The 24,424-nt window shown below is 35.6% G+C and overlaps 1 protein-coding gene across 1 annotated transcript in view; it reads left to right on the forward strand.

The window, feature by feature from the left end:
- Positions 1-24,424, forward strand: part of LOC106114353 (membralin) — a 67,483-nt gene that overhangs the window by 20,853 nt on the left and 22,206 nt on the right. Inside the window, exon 9 of the mRNA XM_013307521.1 lies at positions 13,600-13,732. Coding sequence (XP_013162975.1) covers positions 13,600-13,732 — 133 coding nt within the window. The remainder of the gene's footprint in view (positions 1-13,599; positions 13,733-24,424) is intronic.

Consider the following 24,424-nt stretch of genomic DNA (forward strand, 5'->3'; position numbering starts at 1 on the left):
ATTTATGCATGGTTTCAAACATTTGTGGTATATGTAAGTAAGTTGGCGATCAATTTGCAGCGGTAGTTTGTGACGAAGTCATCTAGTTCAGCAGTAAACTCGCAGTACAAATTGCAGTTCGCCTGACTCAATTATTGTTACGAGCCGGCTCGGAAATTCTAATCTTGAAGTTGGGCACGTGTGTGCCCGCATTGCATATCGTCTGATTAATATCGCCGGAGTCGCGACGCTTTCTACGGCTTCCGACAACTTTCCAATTCAAATTTGCGCTGTATTTTGTGTATTGCTCTCAACGTTTTCCAAACGTTTTACGTATTTTGGTTTATGAAATTTTTAGTAGCGTAATTTTTAGGTAAATAATAATGTCTAGTTAATATGCATAGGGTCGATGGAGCAAAAACATAATTGTAATAAAACATTCAACGATTTAAAATAATTTGATTTGGTAAATCTATTAATTATCTAATTAGTTTTCTATTAAAGGTCGAAGCATTTTTTTTGTTAACGGAATATTTTACAGTCAAAGTACAAAAATAGTTGACGAAAAGAGTCCAACAAAAAGAATAAAAAGCTTGATACAATTTTTATTTTAGATTCAGAATTTTAGATAAGTTTCTATCTTTTTTCTATTTTGGTAGAGGATTACGATTTTTTATTTTCCAACTCACAAACGATGTTATCATGATTTCCCGCCACTCATTCTGAAAAATGTCTACAAGAGAGATTACTTTCAATCCGTTCACCGCAGTCTGCGAGAAGTTCGGCATGTTTAATAACTTCTATTATCTACATCTCGGTCTACGTCAGACTGGTAGACATTTAATTATACCATCAGATTAAAAGTTCCCATTCAATGTTTGAAATAAAAATCTTTCTCTAAGATTTTTTATAATGGAAATCATACAATGGTCGCTCTAATAATTCCACAAAAAGTTCTAAAAAACAAACTATATCTTTGTTTTCCTAAATCTCACTCGGAATGAGAAATAACTATTGCATGATAAATATACTCGTAGCATTCTATTCTATTATTTCAAAACGATATCGAAATTACACTGATTTACTCCCGAGAATCAAGTGTTGAAATCTTGTTAGGACTCGGCATGATTTTTAAAATCTCCACGCTTTCGGATCAGGGTCGGAAATTTTCCAAATGAAAACGTTACCGGAGATATAAAAGCACATCGGAGTCGGACCTATTTCGGTCGTCATGTTTTTGTTTGGCGTCGCGTAGCATCACGTTCTACGAGCACGTAGGCCGCGTACTCTGAATACTAATAGATAGTGGAGGCTAGGCGCCGCTGGAGTCGCGTCCGAAAATTGGATTCGCATCGCACACAGCGCGCGCCGTATTAACGTTGAAACAATGCCCAATCAAACGGAGTGCGCCCCGCACTAAATTCGATTCATACAAACGGATCCTAATTGTTTTTTTTTCATTGTTTCCGGTCAGATTTGCTTTGCTGTTGAAAATTACACAATAGAGTTACTGAATTTTAGTTTTTAACCTTATGAAATCATGTAAATTGAGACTATAAATAACTATTAATACCTGTCTAAACGTTCATCAGGCTTGAATGCAACACTGCTGCATTGATGAATTGTACGTAGCAATATACGTAGCAACATACGTAGCAGTATACGTAGTAATATTCGTAGCAACATTCCAGTGCGATTTTGAGGGACTATGCGAATTTAAACTGTTTACCAAACTTTAACATCGGTTTAAAATCTTTCTATTTCAGCAGTACATAATGCGCATATTGAACGCGACGGGCCGAAATCTTCAATAGTTAACTTAACCTCGTGTAACGTTGACTGCATCACGGTATTATTTGGATGCGCCGGATTCAGCTTGTACTGTATAATAAGGTATCTCGGACGCGCGTGACGAATTATAATCCATCGGGGCTAGTAATCCCGACGCAGCGGCGCGCGGCATGAATCGGCCGTGTTTGTGCTATGCATCGCACGTTGCTCGGCCATTGGTATTAGCCAGCGGTGAAGCGACCCAATTTAAAGCGTTACACCTTTATATCAATACGTCCTTACACGATTTTGAAAGAAGTAACCTATTTGAAGATCTTACAATTCACTGATGTTTTATTTACAACATTTACTTACTTAATTCATAAAATCTGTTTTGTAATAATTATTTTTTTGATAAAAACATTCGCCATATTGTGGTGATTGGTTATTAATTTGCAAAATATCTGTAGATTGTAGTATCGTGGCGAAGCTCTTAAGCCCGACAAGCGAAGGCCGAGCGACAATGGGGGCGAGCGTCCGTGGATTACTGCCCCCTCAGGTGTTCCTCCTTTACAAATGGGGATTTAATTTGCCGTATCCGTAAATACGATAGGCGAAAATTCGTTTGTAGAGAGGAGGTGGAGGCTGCTCTCGCCTCGCCGCCTCTGTCGCCGCGATGGAGGGTCAAAGCTTTTAATAACCACACTTTTCAGTTTACTGCTTTAAGTGAATATGGTACAATATTTCACGTATTCATTTTGGCGACTCGCAATCCTATTTCGTTTATTTCATACAGATCTATTCAAATGTACCTTTCGTGTTTTCATGTCTGTTTTCAAAGCTTCAATTTTAACATTTTTAAACTTTTGATTTGGTATGCTTACAGTAATATATACATAAAGACACACAACTATAATCTAAAGTGTAGCGGTTATTTAGTTAGCTCTTGGTAAATATCTTGCTTCTACCTTTATATAGAGCGTACATGGTCGCAGGTTTTGCAAATTACTTTTTACCAAAAAAAAAAAACTACTATTATTTTTTTCATTATTCATCCTATAAACGAGACTTCTCCAGTTAAGCCTACTTTTTTCATTGTTAGTCCTTTATGAAGCTTCGCTTTGACTAGCGATATTATGCTTGATATATCATTTTCACCAACTTAGCACAAAAACACCTTTATATTTTGAAGTATTTGTACCACCAATCAAATATACATTATCGTGTTAATTCTATGTCAAGTTTATATAAAACGTGACTAAAGAAATGTCAAACCAATCATGCTTTTATTGACCTCTATTTGAACATCGATATTGACATAAAAGATGTGGAAACTTATCGTTTTTTATTTTCCTCTTAGTGGCACCGATTCTCGTGTAAGTAAAACAATAGATGGGACGTCAACCGGCACACGAGACGCCGATGACGCCGCATTAAAATGAAATCCATACTGGGGTGATTGATGAGAGTAGCAAACACCGCCACGCCCGGCCCATTCAATTTACTGTCATCATGCCCACACACAGTTTCATTATTTAGTTTTTCGCTTTTGGAATACCATAGTTAAAAATTACAGTATATTTAGTTAATAGACGACGAACAGCCGCTCTCGTTAGTCACTAAGTGAGCTCTTTGAATGTTTCCCAATTCGTAAATAACCATTTAGTAAGTCCCGACGAAAAAAGTACCATCTCTTATGTGTTCTCAATTTAAAATGTAACTCTCTTATTCGGTCGGGTAACATTATTACTGAGTCTGAATCGAGCAGTGTTATTAAACTTTAAAATTTAGTAGTTAAATTGTCGGTATTTTCATCAAGATTATTTGTGAATTGGGTTGCATCCTTCTACATAATATTGTTATAATTCTTCAGCCGCCGATATGTTGTCAATGTTTCACCCGAGTTAAGTTCATTTGTCTATCCAAGCTGACCGACAGAGACACATGCGCCACCGATTTACCTCAGTAGTTAGTTGTATACTACTATAATACGTAATCTGACGATTATAATAGTGACAAGCAATGGTTTATTTAATAAATCTTTTAAACCCTACTTGACACTCTAGGTAAGAATAGGAATCGCATGATATGTCATCAAAGTCTTTGGGTATGGGCATAAGTTTCTGCCAACGCACAATTGTACAAAGATGACGTTACGTTTAGGAAGTTATACGCAGCGAAAAACCATTATCTCCGGATAAGGTAGGAAAATGTAATAAGGTACAAGAAAGTCGGAAATAATTTAATAATTACATAGTTTACTTTGTCGGCAATTTCCAAGATATAAGCTCGAGTTTACAACGAAGATGTTGAAATTGCTTCACAGAATATAATATTTTTGTAGCGCTGTGTAGTAGGATATAATTATATTTCAATAATTTACCTCAAAGGAAGCGTGCGCCTTGTGGCAGCCCTGCATTGTATTTGCAGTGTCTTCCCCGAAGCGTTATATAAAAGCTAGAAAATTAGCTGGATTTTTTCTTATTTCAAACTCTGAAACATAATTTCGAGTGACTCCACGCTTTGCGAGTGTTCCGTTATTTTCCTTTCAAGGATTTGCTTTATTGTTTTTAGAAAGTTAGGTATTCAATACTGGGATTAACCATTTGTTATCTGACTGACAAAAGGCTAATGTTTTTCGCGCGTATGTAAATTTGTTTTTAAAAACAAAAAAGTAATGAGTTTGAATATGTATGGCTACACAAGTAGAGGACGACCAAAGAAAGTATGGATGGATTGTGTGAAAGGGGATTTTCGTAAGAATACAAATAATACGGCTGCCTAATAGAGATGTATGTAGAAGAAGTACATTCGGTGCTGACTCTTTGTAGGGATAGGGGCAGGTTGATGATGTTAGTTTATTTTATGTTTGTGGTTTTGTATGTACGTATATGATATTGTGATGGCGTAGAGTCTATAAGACTGACTGACAGAACTGATTTGGATAAGTGTGGTATCATTCCATTCGTCTGTGTAAAGTCACACCAAAAATTAATCACTCTGTATAATTTAAACCATTTGGATACACTTAGAAACTTTTAAGAACGATTACATAATAATATAGTCAGCTTGTTATAAGTTAATGTTGGAGACTTGAGTTTGTAATAATGTTTGTGTCTGGAGTGCAACAATTTACCGAAGCTTTGTGAACTCTCGTTTGATTCATCTATCGCCTGCTGATACTTTGAAAGTGCACTGAGTGCCGCTGGTACTTTTATTATTTCCTCGCCAACTTTGCTTCTACTTTGAAGTTTGTTTTCAATAATACAATTTGTTCATAACTGATTCTATACATTCATTTAATGTGTTTACATAGCTTGAAAACAAGTTTATAACAATCAACTAAATGTCAATATTTTAATCTGATAGGAACCGGCGCTCTGACTGTATGATTTTGATAAAAATATAATATATATTAAAGTAACTATTTTTATATAACTATAATTTTAGTTACATTTAAAAACATTTTTTTTTTCGTTTTAAAACAGGCAATGGTAAAATACATTTAAATCCAATATTTTGATCGCAACCAATATACAGTATTTATTGATGCGTGTTATTAGTTAGGCGAAAACGGATCGAGGTAGCAGTAAATAAAATATTTGGTTACATTTGAACACGGCAGAAACTACAAAAATATTACACTTTTTGTTACTCAATTTCAACAGTTAACATCCTCTTCAATAAACATATTAACAAGGGAAAGTGGTCTGACATCGAGCTAGATCCGATACCTCAGGACATCCCACATACGAGTTTAATGATTAATTTCGAAGTTTGCGAAGAGCGGACGCTGGGCGGTGTTCGCCTCGAGGTCTAATTAGTTCGCGATCGCGCGGCGTCCGGCGGCAAGTCAAACACAAGAGCGGACGCTGTTCCCCACGTATACGTTGCCGACGCCGGTGCAACGGATTCTTGTCCGACTATCATATGTTCCCCACAATGTTTAACATCACTTCGTTTTGAGTGGATCGTTAAAATACAATTCTTTAAAAAATGTTGGGTGAAGATTAGTTCGAAATTACTAATCTCTATCAGTCTCCATAATATAAAAATTAGTTCAGACTTAGTCAAGTTTTTTTTGTTCGATTTTATAAAGTGATAAAGCACTTAACTTTTTCTCTTCTTGAAGTGCGTCTCTTACAAGCGAAGGTTGGCGGTCAATTTTCAATATAGTTAACTAATTATTTATTTCATATGTTTAGGTATAAAATATAGAGCTTCGTAATAATGTGATTGGTCTTGCAAACTAATAACTGGTTTAGTCGGTAACCGGTAACATGTTTATAGTGCCGGATGCGAGATTATAATTGCATTATTTCTTCCCTCGGTTGCCTTGTTAATATTTCGTTACTCCCTTCGAACGTCATTTATCGTTCAAAGAGTAATTGAGATATCGAAGAATTAAATCAGATTGTGTAAATTGTCAACATCCGGCGTCCGGGGCCACGCACACCTCCCGCATCTCGTCCGCACAAGTTTTGATTGTATCAAGGTGTGTTCATATTGATGTTGTCATGTAACCGCGGGTTAAAATTACGGTCTATTCTGATATGGATAAAATAATGATGGTGATAGTGATGGTGATAGGTACTTGAAATATCCTCTTTCTGTGTGTCCACTGTGGATTAAAGGTAGGCAACGCATCTGTTAATGAAGTTGTCTATGATCGACTGTCAATGCGCTTTAGCGATGTATTCAACAGGCCAATTGCTTGTTTGTCAGCTTATAATATAAAAAAAACAAAAGAAAAATTGTTTTTACTTTATAAAAATGCCTTCGTTAATTTAATTACAAAAAGAGTGTCTATAAGTGATAAGAATATTATCTAGGTTATTTTTCAAAGATTGAATTCTTCTAAATTTGTCCCATTTGTGAGAAATATGGTTGTTACAGTAGCGTTACTTTATGCTTAATTTCACATGTTTAATAACATGGTGATTCAAAATAATTTTGTGGATACATTTTAATATTATTTAATATTTTTTATTTCTCATTGAACAGAGTAATGAGACGGCGGTGTATCGTGGCTTTAAATCGATTCGTGCGATATTGCTTGCACTCGCCTCCCCAGCGGACACTGGAGTTGTATTTCATTTTCAAATGCCTAATGAACTTTGACTCTGTCATATAATTTATTTTTTAACTTCAATTCTTAGTCTGTTGGGATTTCGATGTCGATGACAAATATTTTAATGATGTTATGAATATATAAAATAATAAACATAGTAAATCGTAGTACGTCCTATCTATTTTTAGAAATGATCAGGTTTCTACGATTGAAAAGGAAGGATTTTTTACATTTAAGTAAAGATGTTTTGTAAGTGTTTATGAAAGACATCAAAAAGTTTTACTCGTACATATAAGAGATTATATTCTTTGGTTCTATGTGTATTATAGAAGGATTAAACCATATATGCATATGTATTGTTGCTTTAACTAAAGTATATTTTATCAATGAGACTAGACTGTGTTCCGATATGTCTCCATTTCACAAGGCGTCTCTCTTCTCTAACGATATATGCATATACGTTTCTCTGTACGTTTGTCGCATATCTATTTCCACGTCGGATGGCGTTCAATTGCACGTGGCCGGAGTGCACACTCTCGAGAATGGCCTCGCTCTTCCCCCTCTCCTGTCCCCTATCCCCTATCCACACAACACTCACCTCGCCATGTAATGTACTTGACGTTTCAAATATAATATACATATCTTGCTGGGTTGCCTGGGTCTTCACAATATTTTTCCAATACAGTAAATCACATTACAGTACATTTTAATAAAATTGGTGTATCTGTATTTAATGTAAAGGGAAAAAAAGCAAATTTAATACACACGATGTATTTGCGTTCTTGATAACAAAAAAAAATTGTCTGTCTCTCTCTCGTCTGTCTGTCTGTCCGAAATGCCGCGTTTGTTACGAGTAATCTTTGGAACGGCTGGACGATGCACGCGGGCATATTATAGACTATTTTTTTTAAATGCACCGACGAATTCCAGTTTGACCGCTAGTGCAAAATACAGTAGCATTGCTCTCTAATTATTACTTTGATAAAATAGATGAAATGCTTATTGAGTTGAATGGATGTAAACATTCCGATGTTAACGGTATGTCATCAATTTAATCGTAACATACCTTAAATTTGTGTTAGGCATCAAATGGATTGTTCATATCTATGAAATTGTAATTTTTACATTATTCATTACAAGTGCTTTTTGATGCGATGATCTTTTGTTTTTAATGTAATTGTCTATGGTTAAAATATATATATATATATATATATAATATTTCTATCATTAATTTAAGCAGAACGTCTACACTACTATAAATGTTACTGCAATATTTGGAGACATTAGGTGTTGCTCCTGGATAGGGATATGTTGTAAATTCAATAAAAATGTACTCTTTTTATTTTTAAAATATTCGAAAATCTGTATTTCTTTCGCTACGGACGCTAGAAGTGTTGGAGGTTATTGAATTAGTGGCGGATTTTACTTTTTTTTCCGGTGGCAAGGCAAAAAGCTGATGCTGGCGTCCGTCGGTCGGTGAACCAATTACGTTAGGTTGACGCGTCGCGTGGTGTGACGGTAATTCTATCTGTTAGTAAATGTTGATTCGACTGAAGGCACTACTGGTCATGCGCCCAGTTCGAACACGAACCTTTAGCAGATTTATCATTGCACCAATTTAATTAATAATTATACATTTAAAACAATATAGAATCTTTTGAGCTCCTTAAGATACCAAACGTAAGTTTAGTGATTCATAGTCATGGTTATGTCTATGCATGAAGGCTTTTTCATAGTATGAGGTGGCAAACGAGAAAGCGGCCACTTGAGTTCGCTAATAGCAATGTGATCTTTAGGTATTATAATAGTCTCTATCCGTGATTTTTAAATTACGTCACACCACTGACAATAAATTATATCACTGTGTTTTTCAAAAGTGTTTTAATACATGTATTGGACAATGGAAACTCACTGTGTAAGAAAAATATTAATTAAATATAAAGTAATATTAAATTATTAATCTATTACTAAATTATTATTATAGACTTTGTAACACTGATCGTATTCGGGAAACGGTTGAACTGGCTACTTGACAGTAATCCGGTTGACTCGGCTTTCGAATCGGAGGCAGATTCGACAAGCGTCAAACGGATTATCGAAATTAACCTCTTCAACGGGTATAATCATTGACTTTTCCATTCGATTGCCAGGGGCGGATCTGACACTGAAGCATGTTTAACGGAATTTTATCGGATTTTTGTTATAATGATAATTTTACAAGTGGACTTATTTATGCTTTGTTCGAAGATTTTTATTTCTTATAACCTGAGTAAGGTATTACTGATGGTAAAAGACACCTGAAGTATATTTTTAAATAACTACTATTTGTCGCCCGCGACACCGCCCGCATGGTATTGAAAAAAATAATAATTAGTTGCCCATGTGTTGTTAAAGGGTATGTTCTACATCTATGCCAAATTTCATGTCCGTTGAATCTGATCTGGAGATACATTCTAACAAACATCCATGCATCCATCCATACATCGAAACATTCGGATTTATAATGTTGGTAAGATTACTAAGATTTTGGGTTATTTCAATTGATATGTAGCATTTGTCAGTACGTAAACTAGCTTGAGTCAATGTCTGCTTCCGTGGATCATTGATAACAAACAGGTTTAGAGTTAATCTGATGAAGAGGGGCGGTGCACAATGGGCTTTATTAGCATGTATGCGCCCCGTCCGATACAAATTGGCGATGAGTCGCCGTATTTGTGGCAGCTACAGGCTCTACGCCGTAGCTGTAATGACTTACCCGACGTAGACATCGCTTTAGTCTTTCAATTTCATGCAACATCGGAGTAAAGTTAAAGGTCCAAGAACATTATCGATTTCCGCTCATCAAACACTTGTTAAAACATAAATTATTGAAGTATTTTAATAATAAAAATGGAATAATATTAATGATGTATTATATGATTTTAGTTCAAACATCATTTTCCATTAAAATTTAATAAAATGTTGTTTTAATATTATCAAAATAAGTTATAAGGTAAATCTAATATTATTACTTTGAAAATAGTATACTAAGAAAATAGCAAACATTATTACTTATATATGTTTAATTTTAGTATCAACATCGGTTAGAGCCAAACTCATTAGTGCATAATCAATCTCAACGTAAATTTAACTTATTATATTTGGCTTCATAAACACGGGAACGCTTTGAGTGCCTAACTAGTTTTCCGAGTATTTGAACAAAATTCCTAACTCCCTCTTCCTAGCTTCCAAATTCCCCTTTTCAAATTGCTGCTTTCTACCATATTTCATGTTGCTTTATTTATTTATCTTTCTACTATTTTATTTTTTATATTATATAAAAAATAACATTATGTATTCTGAGTTATGAACTCGAATACATTTGAACTATTTGGAAAAAGTAAACTTGTTTTTTTTTCTGTGTTTTTTTTTTTCATGTAACTGTTGACTAGTTTCCATTGTTTCTTCTGAAGTATGTCTGTTGTGTGTCTTCTGAAGTAGCCGGTTTACTGAACTACACTTGATAACCTTTTGATTATATCGTTCAGGTCACGCTACGGTTTAATTTTACTGCTTCAAGTCATTGTATCAATCCCTTACGATCTGGATCATTAAGTGGGTAAATGGTTAATGAAAATAGAATGAGCACTAAACATCGGAGCGGAATTTTGCCAGTCACCTAGCCGTCGTTAAATGTTGTTATCGCCGGCGATTAAGTGACAAAACAACTCGGCTGGATGACTGAGGAGAACGAGGGGTGAGGGCGGGGTTATTCTGGGAGAGGGGGTGTGCGAATAATAATCTCAGTTTACGACGGCAGCCGAGTGAATCAATAAAAACACTAATAATGCACAGGCGTAATCCGGATCGTGCAACGTCGCGATTACTGGCACTAACGAGCTCGTAAAACGGATATACAAGGCACGACCCGGACGCCCGGCTCAGCTTAGATGCGCAAGCGCATCTTATTAGCAAAACCCGTAAGGAATTAGCGCTTCCTAATACATAAAATATACGATTTACTTGAAATAAATTCCACAATTAAGCTGTAATTTAAAATATAATACATGTCCTTAAAATCCATCCATCAACTTAAGATTTTAATGAAATGTTTATAATTTCAAAATTAGGTTAACTTAAACTACAGATTGACCGAAGTAAAACTTGTATACGTAACCTGTCTCATACCATTGTATGACCTTGGTTGTTTCATTTTTAATGTGTAATAAAATATTTTTTTACTTATAAAAATCAAGAAGCAAATGGCGTTTGTAGTAAGGAACCCTAAAATAGCACACTGTATCCATTATTCTCAATTTACGCCAGGTTGAAGGAAGCGCGCGGCCGTCGGCGGACGCGGCGGGTGTCCCCCTTGATTAAACCCCGGGAAGTAAGAAGTAACAATTTGTGTGCATTTCTCCGGAGCTAGGCCCCTCCTGGATTGCTCTCCAGCTTACTGCTCTAACGCTTACAAACTTTATTATTGTTTTTATTTCGCCTCGTATCTTTTTACAGTAAAATTAAACTGTTGTGAAATTATTTTGTATGTAAAAATATTATGAAACGATTTACATGAAAATGCCGATGTTAGAAACGTTATGGTACGTTTTGTATTAACTGTGAATGAAAAGTGTTTATGAAAATGAATAAATGTACGTTTATTAACTTTTTGTATGTATAAAAATCCAAAGAAGCGTTTTAAGTCTGTACATCAAATTAAATGTTACAACTTGCTCGGATGACGAAATTCTTTTCTAGTTATGATATGTAAATCTAACCAAACGATCTGGATGAAATATGTTATTTTGTCGGTCGCGATGTGTTAAATATCGGCTGTGTTTACTGTGTCCGATCGGTTCCATGATGGGGACGTGTATCCATTGCAGCGGCGATGACGGACCTCCCACAGTCCACTGCCTGCTGCTGACACGCTCGCCTGCGTAAACCTATCAACGTCCGCCAGACTGTGCCCGACTCTTGTCGCGCAGTTTTTATGCAAATCTCCCTGATGACACTCTTTGTTATTTATTATTAAACAAAAGAAAATAATAGTTTACAGGTAAAAACCATCCGAAAGAATTGCGAAAATCATCCGTTTTGAGTTTAATGAAGATGTAGACTGTTTAAATATTTTAGTATGATGTTTCTACTCATTTAGTTTTGTCTAATTTTGGTATGAGACATATTGGCAGTGATTCTGCAATGATTTAGCATAGCATTGCGAGCGACTCTCGGTGTTTGAGACGCGTGCCTTCCGCCCGTCCGGGGCGATCTTCGTCTTGTGTCGGAATTAAAATTAATAGCGGCGGCACGCTGAGGCCGAGCCGACAGCGCGACCCGCTGCGACCCCGAGCGACCCGGTACGACCCGGCTCTGGTAATTTGTTTACTCGCCTCGTTCAGGATTACGTTGCGCGCTCTCATGAATTGGTAACTGCACGTGACTTTTAGCTTCACGTTTCGCAGCCACATTTGTAGAATTCAATAATATGACTGACCTGTCTTTATTATACTAGATACATTTTTTTATTTCAAAATAATAAATAGGATTGCACATAAAGCCAGTAACAGCATTTACTTAACTTGTGTTTTAAGATTTTAATGTTCAAAAGTTAATGATTAGTTATTTATAATGAAGACTAAAAATTTTCAAACTCACAAGTAACAATTCCTCAACGACTCACACTCGATTTTTGTATTTTTATAATGAAGTTGAATTACCGTAGGAGATATTATTTTGTCACACATACTAATGAAATATGATAAAGCACTATTTACACTGTGCGGCATTAATTTTGCAATGACGGTGTCGCGGGTGCGTCACGAGCCTAACCTATTTATTGTATCAGTGTCAGGCCTCATCAAAATGCAAATAGGGACGGGACCGCGGCGTCGCCGGACAGTTGTCCGTGTTATATTGAGTTATTCTCTCCAATGCAATGGATTTCTCCGCCACACAGACACACTCGTAGACGTATGGAAAATCCGAGGAACGCATCTAGTTTCATACTATTTCATATTCAATTTTGTACAAGTACTACGCGATATCTGTGTGTATATCCTGCCAAGCTGACTTTAATGCCTTCACAGCGAAGATATTTTCCTTATGACTATTTTCATGCTTTTAAAGGATCTTAAAAGAACATATAGTTGATTTGCTTTATGAAGTAAATTGGATGACACGGTAACAAATTGGACGTCGCGTGAAGTGAATCACCCGCAATGAAACTCGCAAATTTACGTAATGCACTGTCTAAGAGCAAGCGGGTGAATGAATCGGTCGACGTGGCTCGTTGCATGTGGTTTATAAAGTAGCGGTGTTGGCCTCGGATTTCGGTCGTTAGCGGGTAATTGCCGACACCTAATTAGTCCGACACCCCGGTACGCCGGCACGCCGACATGCCGACACCCGACGACGCGACTCCGGTGTCGGTATCACACACGACCCGCGATATTTATAGTCACTGTCGTCGCTTTAAGCTATGCTGGATATAACTTGCGGCTTGGGATGTCTTGCCTGCTTCTTATTAAAGGAACTAGACGTTTAAAGTTGTACTGAAGTTTTAGTTTTGTAATATTAATATTCCTTTGTAAAGAAACATTCAAAGCAGCAAATAAAAGGGTTCCAAATCGCATGACACCCTTTTTAACATCACCGTGAACAAGAATTAAAGATGTATCTATAATCTAATGTTATTAAGAGTAAGGTTTATTTATCATAATTAACTTCTCTTTATCTAAGAAAAACCTTGAAGTTTGTTTACATTGAATAGGTAATAATTTGTATTTTCTTGTTAACAGGTATGGAGGCAATAATGTCGGAGTTCTTCAATGATACGACGACAGCTTTCTACATCATCTTGATCGTGTGGATAGCCGATCAGTACGATGCGATTTGCTGCCATACGTCCATTGCCAAGCGGCATTGGTTGAGGTAAGACTTACTACATACATAACGAATCTATCAAGAAGACAACATAAAATCTACAGAATACGTGTGTATAAACACTATTAAGAACTGTATTTTACTTTTTGTACCAATTCATCTACCATTATTAAAACAAACTTACAATATTACTTATCGTTAAAAGCAAAAGCTTGGGTATAGTATTTCTATACACTACGAATAATGATTATGTACCCGCAACGTAATTTGTCACGTAACTAAATGCCTTTTAGGTCATTAATATATAGTTGCATTTTCACCAACAATATGTGCATCCAATTAGCGCCTGTGGCTCGCGTCAGTTCATTGAAAAGTACTCGGTTGTGGACTGCGCGATATTAATTAGTATATTGAAGAGTTTCATACAGTGCTCATTTACAATATCCATGGATATGCGGTAGTGTTTGATATTATTACATCAATACTGGTATCGTTTTGTTTGCAACTTATATTAACATGAAAATGAAAATGAAAAATGAAAAATGATTTATTACTTTAACAAAAATGGTACATACTAACATTTGTGCCGGGACTTCCATTTAAGCAACCATAACGGGCTTGTGATTGGAAGTCCCGCTCTTCCTTGTCACATAAACAATATCAATGGTACCTTCTTAAACTATATATTATATAAAAACAAATAATTATTTTTAACAAACAAAACAAAATACAGAGAGTTAACTAAAAAGTAAAAATAAAATGACAATAAACTAATTATTAATTACTAAATTAAAAAGTAAAAATTAGCAGAAATTATGGAAAATAACAGAAAAATACATTTGTGTAACTTAATGTTTGTGCAGTATAGGTCTCTTGATTGTATGAATGTGTGTGTGTGTGTGTATGAGCGTGTGTGTATATGAGTGCATGTGTGTAAGTACAGTTGAATTTATATAATAATCTTTCATATACGTGGTATAGTTTGAATTAATGTTTCAGATGACAGCTTTGTTTATAATCTTCCTATATCTTTATATATAAAAGAAAGTCGTGTTAGTTACACTACTTATAACTCTACCGGCTCTACCCATATATCTGAAAATTAGTGAGAGGTAGCTTTGAGCCAGGAGACGGACAGGATACTATTTATTCTTTTTTTTCGAATTTATGCATTGAAGAGCTGCTTTTGATTTAACTTACTAATATTATAAATGCGAATGTTTAGATGGATGTGATGTGGATGGATGGATGGGTGTTTGAAGATATCTGTAGTACGGCTGAACGGATCTTGATTTAATTTCGCATAAGTATAGAACAGAGTCTGAAAGAACACATAAACTACACTAATTAAGTTTTTTTATATATCTACGCGGACGGAGTCGAAAAATCAGTTCTATTGATATTAACTTATATATAGTGTAGCTAAAACGACTTTTACATATACATATTTTAAAATACTTTACCTGGCTAACCATCGTGTTTTTCTTAAAAATTTCTAAGATATCGATCACCATAGATCAACATTCATATTGTTTTTTTTTAAATGTAACAATTCAGGTACAATTGGATACTTCATTCCATATTGTAATTTTACATCATTTGATTGTTGACAACAGAATGCGGCGACCGTCGCGCCACCCTGTTGACACGCACGGCCGCACCAATGAACCGCACAATCATTAAATTATACTCACGCTGACTGTACTTGCTACAGTATGTTTATTGATCGTTATTTTTTGTTACGTCCCATTCGTTTATTTGCGAACGAACGTCACTGAAGTCTCTTTATAGCGACACTAATGCTGTTTAAATATTGTCAAGTTAACGACCGAGCTTTTACTTTGATACAGGTTCAATTGGGTGCAACTATATACGTTTTATTTTCATTGCTTCTAAAGGTAGCAAAAATAATTTCTCTTACTTTTAGAACATATATTCTTGGATTTAATAAAATACTATAATATTATAATTTGAATATAGACTTTAGTCGTTACGTTGCAAATCCTATGGATCCTGAGACAAAACCCTGTATAAAAGTCTCTGTTTTGTCAAAAATAATGAAAAGCATGACGATATATTTTAAACAGAAATTTTGGTCTCAGAAAAGAATGATAAGATCTTCAACATATCTGACTACAAATTAATTATGCGGTGCAGAGATGTTCAATACACGATTGTCAAATAGTCTAAACGGAATTCAAAAATAGTTGCCTGATCGATTATACCTTTTTAAGGAGTGCCTATTCCCCGTATCTTGCCCTTCATAACTCCCTAGAAAAGCAATCGTCCACTTTGTTTTTACTTTTGCTTCGCAGCGCGTGATCCTCCTTAATCAAAAGGCGCCCGGGCACGAAGCAATTTGGTTGGTCGTCCGCGCAAGCAATAAGGAGAGTGAGCGCTATTAAAACAAGCGCAAATAAAGCAAATTGAAAACGGCACCGTGACCCCCCGCCCCCTAGAGGGGGCTAGTTTAGCCCCGAAGGCAGGTCCCCGGCCCTGCAAAAACAACTCGGACCTAGTACACGGGTCTTAGCTTCAAATGTAGTTCCATCTTTTTTTTCCATCCATTTTTCTTAATTGATCAAATCTAGTATTTATTAGTAACACAATTTGTGTACACACAAATAAGTTTGACCACATTCAATCAATTGTTTTTTTTTTTATTATTGTTTGAAAAAGAGTTAAAAAGTGCTTTTACGTTTACTGAGAATTCGGGCAATCGTTTTCTATATAATAGTTTTTTTTTGGTTGGTATATCCAAGGAACAGTTGTTTATCATGTACTTTTTACGAAAACAAATGTCTACATGTTGCATGGTAATATAATCTTTTACGCGTTTTAATAAAAAAGAGGATGTGTAAGACGTGGCGGTATATTATGTCCCAACGACAATACAGAAGTCTTTGATAACTCGAGCTGCATGTCTCAGTAATAATGTACACTGAACAAAGACAAGGGCACTATGTCTTTGCCTACAAAATTAAATTACTACAGCGCTGTTTATATTATAGAAAGTACAAAATATTGTTATAACATCGTTACTTGTAAGATTTAATATTCTATCTTTCCAAGGTTTCGTACTAGGACTTTAGTAAGTGACTTTGTTTTAAGGCTTAATATGATATTCTATTATGAATTTTAAAGTTTGTCTTACAAGGTTACTTATCGTAACTTACGACTCGAAAGGTCATCAAATTTCATTCTTGATTTTTTACACAGACTTAAGGTCAAGAAAATGGAATCTTATATGTTTGGTACCACTGACGCTTCTTCTCCTTTAACCGTGTTAATAATTTCTTAGTATTTTCAGAGATGTCTAACAGAAAAACTGTTTTACATTGTAAGGATGGCGAGCACATAAAATTATAACTGTGCTGTATGTGCGTGAAGTGCTTAACCACTTCCAAACTTGAGGCCCGGACATTTACTGCCTCCGCAGACTCCCCGTCACTGACCCTTATTGCGTTAACATCGTACCGAATCTCCTCCAAGCCGAGTACAGTTTATAAACTACATTATGTTACAATGACAGCTCGTCCGAGAAGATGCAATTATGTCTGCTCGTCATGCAACATTCCCTTAGTTACGTAGTCAAAAGAAAAAAGTGTTCAAGAATATAAATATTTTAAATCATGCGGTCGATGTTACTTGAAAGGGCGTATACCACTTAGGAAAATATATAAAATACTAGCTATAGCCCGCGAATACGTCCGCGCGTAATTAAATAACAAAAAAAACAATTATTGGCCCATGTATTCTTCCAGACTGTTCTACATATGTCAAGTTTCAGCGAGATCTATTCTTCCGTTTATATATTTAAAAAAAGGGCTGTTTTTAGGGTTTTCCCGGCAATTATTCGAATTTTTCTCACCTTTTAAACCTTCACTAGACCTCCACGAATATTTCAAGACCAAGATATTATAAGATTTAAGCAAGACTAACGAACAGCAGTTGATTTATATACATATATAGTTAGATGACAGAGCGTGATGAGTATTTTGACACTATTTTCGTAACACTAAAGAAAAGCAGATTACGGACCAAGAAAACTGACCTCGGCCGAGTGAATAAAACTCTAATCGAAGCCGGGGCCCCGAAGCATAAATCAGTCTCCCCTCGCTATGACGCCCGCCGGAGCCTTCAATTTGACACATCCTTAAAATGACATACGAGACGCGACTCCTAACGACGCCGCCTCAGCGCACGCAACAACCTTATAAATAAATCGAAACACTGGCGTGGATTATATTTAATATGCATGAGAATAGTTCTTTATCTATCTTTGATGTTTCTGCATTTGAAAGGTAAAGTCGTTCTGATAGGTGAAAATGATGTTTTATATTACTAAACATAATGCAATGTAAACACCTAGAGATATTATTGAAAATAAAATTTGTTTCTATTCCAAGAATGACGAAAACAATTCTCTAAATTTTTGTACAATTTTTCTTTATTCTGAAGAGTTGTAATTAGTTTACTGCTTCGAAATCGTGATATCGAATAAAAGTTATCTGCAGATAGGCTATCGTCAATGTCGAGTGAACTATCGATCTAATATAAAGTTTGGGCTCGGTGCGTGTCGAGTGGTGGAGGCGGGCGGTGTCGGGAACAAATTGTCGTTGCGGCCTTAATTGGCGGTCGCGGAGATTTATGCGGATGCGGAGGCCCGGTCGTCGTGCGGTTGTCGTGTGGTCGGCACCGCAACCCTGCTCCAGAGCCGCACGTACAGAGAATCACCGACCTATTAACGTTTGTTTAGTGCTGATGCTGTTATTTGCTTTTGGTGTTATCTTTTCTCACAAATTTTATCAATCCAAACAATATTTAACTTAATGTCAAATAGCAAAAAAAGTGTATGAGTTTAAATCTTCCCATGTTCTTATAAGGTTTTATAAGGTGAACTTTGTCGCCGATCGAAGTGTTGTGTTCGCTGAGGCGTGTGCAGAACGTACTGACGGCTGCTACCTGTAGTTAATTACGCCTCAACAATTTACGAGAAATATTCGCACATTTATAAGGTACGAGTAATACTTGTTCACTAGCTATCGAAAAGCGAACATTTTATGTTATTTTTTTGCCCTTTTCCTGATAACATTACTATGAAATACTATTGAAGAAAAAAAATTTATATGTAATTCCATGAAGTCGCGGGAACAGCTTTGAACTACATATAATATTTGAACATAAAATTGTTGGAGCAAAACAAATGCGGTAAAGTAATCCGCCATATTTTGGATATAATTTTCATTAAAATAATGAGTGTCCACGGCATTTCCATATAATAGCGATTTATTCCACGAATGAAATCGACTCGTAATAGTTTTCATTTCCAAATGACTATTAGCTTCATTATTTAACATTTCATCATTTCATAGCAAAGCTGACCACATTTTTACATCATTGGTATCCGTTGGTTATTTATAAAGAGATTATTTCTGTTACAGCACCACTGCTATAATAATTTTACACTATATTTAACAATTAGCGACTTCGCTTATTGATAGTAACTTTGTCTTTCCCCGCTTAGCTCTTGGCGCATATTCGGTTATTAATGTAATAGGATTGTTAAAATGGCGCTGACTCAATAAATGAGTAATATTTCTTAAACATACGGGTGCGGTCGCTTTCATTAATGACTGAACATCGAGGTGACATCCCCGCGTAGGAGCGATTAGTCGCTGGCCCCGGCCGCCGCGGCGCCTGCCCTGGCGGCCGCTCTGGCGCCCGCTCTGACGCCCCTCGCAGCCTCATTTACATCTCACTTTACACGCTTCACTGTGCTTTTGAAATCTTAAATGTACGCTAGTGGCAATATACGACCACATAGTCCAGTAATAGCAAAATCTTTTTTCATGATTTTAGAGATTTTAATGGACTCCTTCCTTATTTTATAAACAAAAGCACCTTTTATATGGCTAATTATAGCCATATACCTTGTTTCTGCCTCAATAAACCTTAAATTCACGTCTACAGTCTTTCCTCACGTACATAAACTTGACTGTCTGGCATAATGCCAAACACTTAGATTACATCTCATCGTATTGTAATCAAGGATGTTATGTTGTACTTGTTGCGCGTTGTCTTCTTAGATGGTGGCTCCCCTGAGAGTCTTTGGTAATGAGATTTTAATTGAGGGTATAGTCGCGTTGATCCGTCGACAGATACGCTTAACTTCATTACGCCGGCCGACGATTACATTGCCTAATGTAATTGCTCTGTTAAACAATTTCGCACACCGATGTTTGGTAGTGAGCGATCTGTGGGGACAACGTTTCAACTTAATTACAATCCTCGATCAATACGACGACTCCGTTATTTAGCCGGTTTATAATTACGTGTACGTTACACTATGTTTTTCTTATATTTTTATTGTTTTAAAAAGATACAATTTTTGTTATAGTTTCATTCTATTTTACTATTTCTAGTTGTGTAATAATCTGAAACAAAAAACCTTTTTTTACTAGTATTGTTATAATAAAACTATTTAAATGAAAGCTTATAATATTTGTGAGCGTTGAAATAATAATGTTATTGTTTAATATACATTTTTCTTACCGGCTTGTGCCAGTTTTAATCCGTTAAAGAGCTTATAATTTATGGAGTGCGCTGGGCGCTGTTATAAACATTCGATGAGTCTCACTGATGCTAAATCCTACCTAATTGGCTGTTTTTGCTGCAGATATTATAAAGCTACGCTTTCTTTCACAGTGTTTTATTAAAAAATATAAATTGTTAGATAATTCAACTGTCGGTTTTAATTTTGTATTGATTGGTTTGGCTTTAAGAATTTGTAAGAAATGTTAAACGAAGACCGAATCACTGCTCAAATTATTTTTTGTTTTTTTTTTCATTCACTTAGATGACGACCATAACAGTCATATCGTAGTTAATTTATGAGATGCTGCAGCACACAGAAGACAGGCGAGTGGAAGCAATAGCGCGTTTCGTCTGACGATTGTGCGTGCGGGCGGCCTAGTTTTAGTCCTCTTTTCCTACCTTTTTCTTATAAGGAAAGAATGGGAAGGGAAAGAGAATTTGACAGAAGAGAAGACGCATAAGAAGGGATGATCTTTCTGTGAGTCCTCTCCTCCGTTAATTAAAGGTAGGCAATGCATCTGCAAATGTGAATTTGGTAGCGGTCGCTTCACTATTTCTGCAAATTCAGATGGCCGCTTGCTGTTTTGCCACCTTATCGTGCAAAAAAAAATTACCAATTCTAACCTGTGAAGGAACGTCATGGACGGGTTTTAGTAATTAAAATCAATTAACAATAAAATTCGCTTGATAATTTGACTTTTGTTAAGTATTTATTGTGTGGTACGAGTATATTGAGGAGGCGTCGGGCATGTCGCGCCGCGCCGGCGTCTCTTCGGCGCTCGGCAAATTCTGACATCCCATTTTCATAATCGACTTCAATGAACAACTGAAAATAGAACATAACAATTTTCGCAAACATCATTTAATATTTAAGACTAGCTGTCGCCCGTGACTCCGTTTGCGCGTAAGCAAAAAGAGAACATAAGCCTATGTGTTCTTCCAGACTATGTTCTACATCTATCTACATCAAATGTCCAAGAGATCCATTCAGCCGTTTTCCCGGCAAATATTCGAATTTTTTCTTACCTTTTAAACCTTCCCTAAACCTTCACGAACATTTCAAGACCAAGATAAGATAAATCCATTCACCCGTTCTCGAGTTTTAATGAGACTAACGAACAGCAATTGATATTTATATTATATATATATATATATATAGTTATCGATTTTTGTACAACGATTGTTAGTTATTTCATAAGGAAGGAACGGCGAGGATCATCGGTCAAGTGGTGTTTTCATTTGTTTGTAGTGGGTACGGCCACCGCGGCACACCTGTGTTTGCGGCGTATGTTTGGCCGCTTTCTTTACGGTGACAGGCCATTGGACTTAGACGTGGGATATCTTAGGTAGGGCGTTACTTTATCGCTATTAGACGTATTAAATGTTTTATGGATACAAGTTTTTTATTGATGTGACTCGGATCAGTTTCAAGGTTTATTATAATGTTTGATATTTTGTTGTACAAACTTAAATTTCTTATTACGTAAGGCTACAGTTGAATACATACTACAAATAGATGACATAATTTGTTTTTTGGGGCCGAGGTGTTTTCTTTGTTCCTGTAATTTTTTGATGCAGTTTTTAATTAATTTTACCGATAAATATTCAAAATATAAAGCATTATTACTTTATGCTACGAAACCTTTAGCATATTAAATTTTATAAATGAATTTCCGTAAAGGTTTGAAGAGCAAGAGTGTAAAACAGAATATAAATAAACTTTTGCAATTTACGAAATTAATAGTCTACTTTACGTAGAAAACTTCGTAGTTTTCGTTTCGGTTTAAAATTACTATCACAAGTAACAAAAAAAATAGGCGTCCACATCACTTGTTATCGTGTATGCCTATTCAACACTCAGCTTTATAAAAAAAATAGTTTTTGATAGTGTACGATATTGTTTCAGCTTCATTGTCCGTGCATTCATTGTAGTTCAGGGCTTGAGTGCAATTTTTCACAGTATTTGCGGCGCGGCCCGGGCTCACTCCCTATGATTTCATTATTTGCTTTCAATCAGCATTGTGAGCCTGCCCCGTCCTCCGCCCCGCGCATCCCGCCCCGCGCCCGCCGCCGCTCACTTCGATCTCGAATTTTGTTTGGTTTCGTTTTCGGATGCTGTTTGTAGTTGGGTTATGAAGGTTTTCACGCTATTATGTTTCTCACTGCTTTTTATACACAAATAATAAAAGTGATTTTATTGGTTTCGATATTCTCTCGATCAATCGGCAATGATTTGTGTTGAATATTTTTTTCTTTTGTTCAATTTCATAAGAATATATTGAGTTTAAGTTATAATAAGTAAGGTTGGATAGACATTGTTGCGATTAAATCCGGTGTATATTGCAAAAAAAAAGTTACTCTAGGTACATTCAGTACTCAAATTTGCAATACTTTGTGTATATGAAAAACGTGTTATCAAATATATTCTGATGAAAAACGTTTCATACTAGATACACGGTTAGTATCAAGAGGCGTTAAATTTAATAGAAATAGTTCATACTCAATATTTCTCTGCCGTGATACGAAGTCATATGACTGAACGCATTCGAGCGAGCCGAAGTACGCTAATATTACTGTCATCTTTCCAATAAGCTTCTTTACGTAGAAAACATTTATACAACTTATGTACAAGTTAAAGCTGTATATTTCTGAGTTATAACTTGTTATTGCGAAATTATTTATACATTAAAAATATCTTTAAATATTTAGGATTTGGTCTGACATAAACATGTGACTCTTGAACTAACATATTATATAATAGTTTTTCCCAAAAATACTTTGTAATAATCGCTACGATTCGTAGCTCTGTAGCAGTTCTCGTAGCACCTTGTGTAGTATAAATGAAACTTTAAGGTAATTTGATTTTAGAACAAAACTTCAGTTTTACATTAAATTTTCCTTTACTATAATAATTACTTATTTAATGATTATTTTAACTTAAAATTATACAGTAGTTTCAAAAAATTACAATGTTAAAACTTTGGTTAACATTCAAACTCATATCAATATTAAACTATTATACGTCTTGTTCCACTGCAAATATTGTCGCATTTAGGTATTTAAATACCTACATGCGACAATATTTGATATTATTATATATTGATTAATCAATCGGCGTGTAATACAAGTTCCTTATTAAGTAGAAGGATGTTCGCGCCAGTGGAGCGAAAGTTCGCGCTACCAATTACTACCGAGTGAGGTGATTCTTACACGAGCGAAGCGCAACTACTTGCCGTTAGACTTGTTAGTCCTGCCGATGCTTCGCACACGACTGAATACGTTATTCTCTTATATAAAAAAATAAAAGTTCGCTACTTTGACTGGGTTTAAAATTAATGAAAACGAAGTTGGTACATAAGATTTTTGTTATGACTTTTAGGGGATGAAATTAGGAATATTCTTTCTTAGTAAGTCGCCTGCAAAATTCGTGAAATTGGTGTAGGTGGTGTGTGAAAGTTTGAGACCAGCAACTTATACGTTCTTTTCACTCGAAATTAAATATTTTAAGGTATTGATTTTTTTCTCTCTATGATAAATATTAATTAATTTAGTAGAACAATATAAATCGTGTAGGTATACTTTACATCTTAATTGTAGATTTCAAACTTTCCGAGAACATTTCGCTAGCATATTTGCTCAAAGAATATTTCAAAGTTGTTGGAAATCGATGTCGAAACGAGTTGTGCAACTTGAAAAGAAGAATCCTTACCAAAACGCAATTGGCAAACATCCGAGGAAACTCTGTACTATATTGGTCCCTTACCATTGTACCCTAAAATTGCTCAACTCTTTTTTTTTTACAAGAAATGTTCAGACTTTTTCTACTTTAAAGAATCATTACAAAATTTTCTTTGCTTGGGTAATAATAGTCTGAAATGTTTCAAGTAAACGGAATATTTAAACTTGATTGTTTTCAAGTTTGTTCACTTTCGTTTTGTTTAGCAAGGGTAAAGTAACAAACTTTATTTCTCGACAAGAATTACATCTGTTGTTGTACCACGAACCTTTCAACATTTTATTATTTTTTCGTCAATTATTTCTTGTTCCGGTTTTCTACTGTGTTCGTTTCTTGAATCTATAAAATTCGGTCAAGCAGGTGATTAGCCCACTGTGCCCTAAGCTGTTGGCGGGTCTACCGCCTTG

This window comes from Papilio xuthus, unplaced genomic scaffold, assembly GCF_000836235.2.
Source record: "Papilio xuthus unplaced genomic scaffold, Pxut_1.1 DF828142.1, whole genome shotgun sequence".
NCBI classification, from domain to species: domain Eukaryota; kingdom Metazoa; phylum Arthropoda; class Insecta; order Lepidoptera; family Papilionidae; genus Papilio; species Papilio xuthus.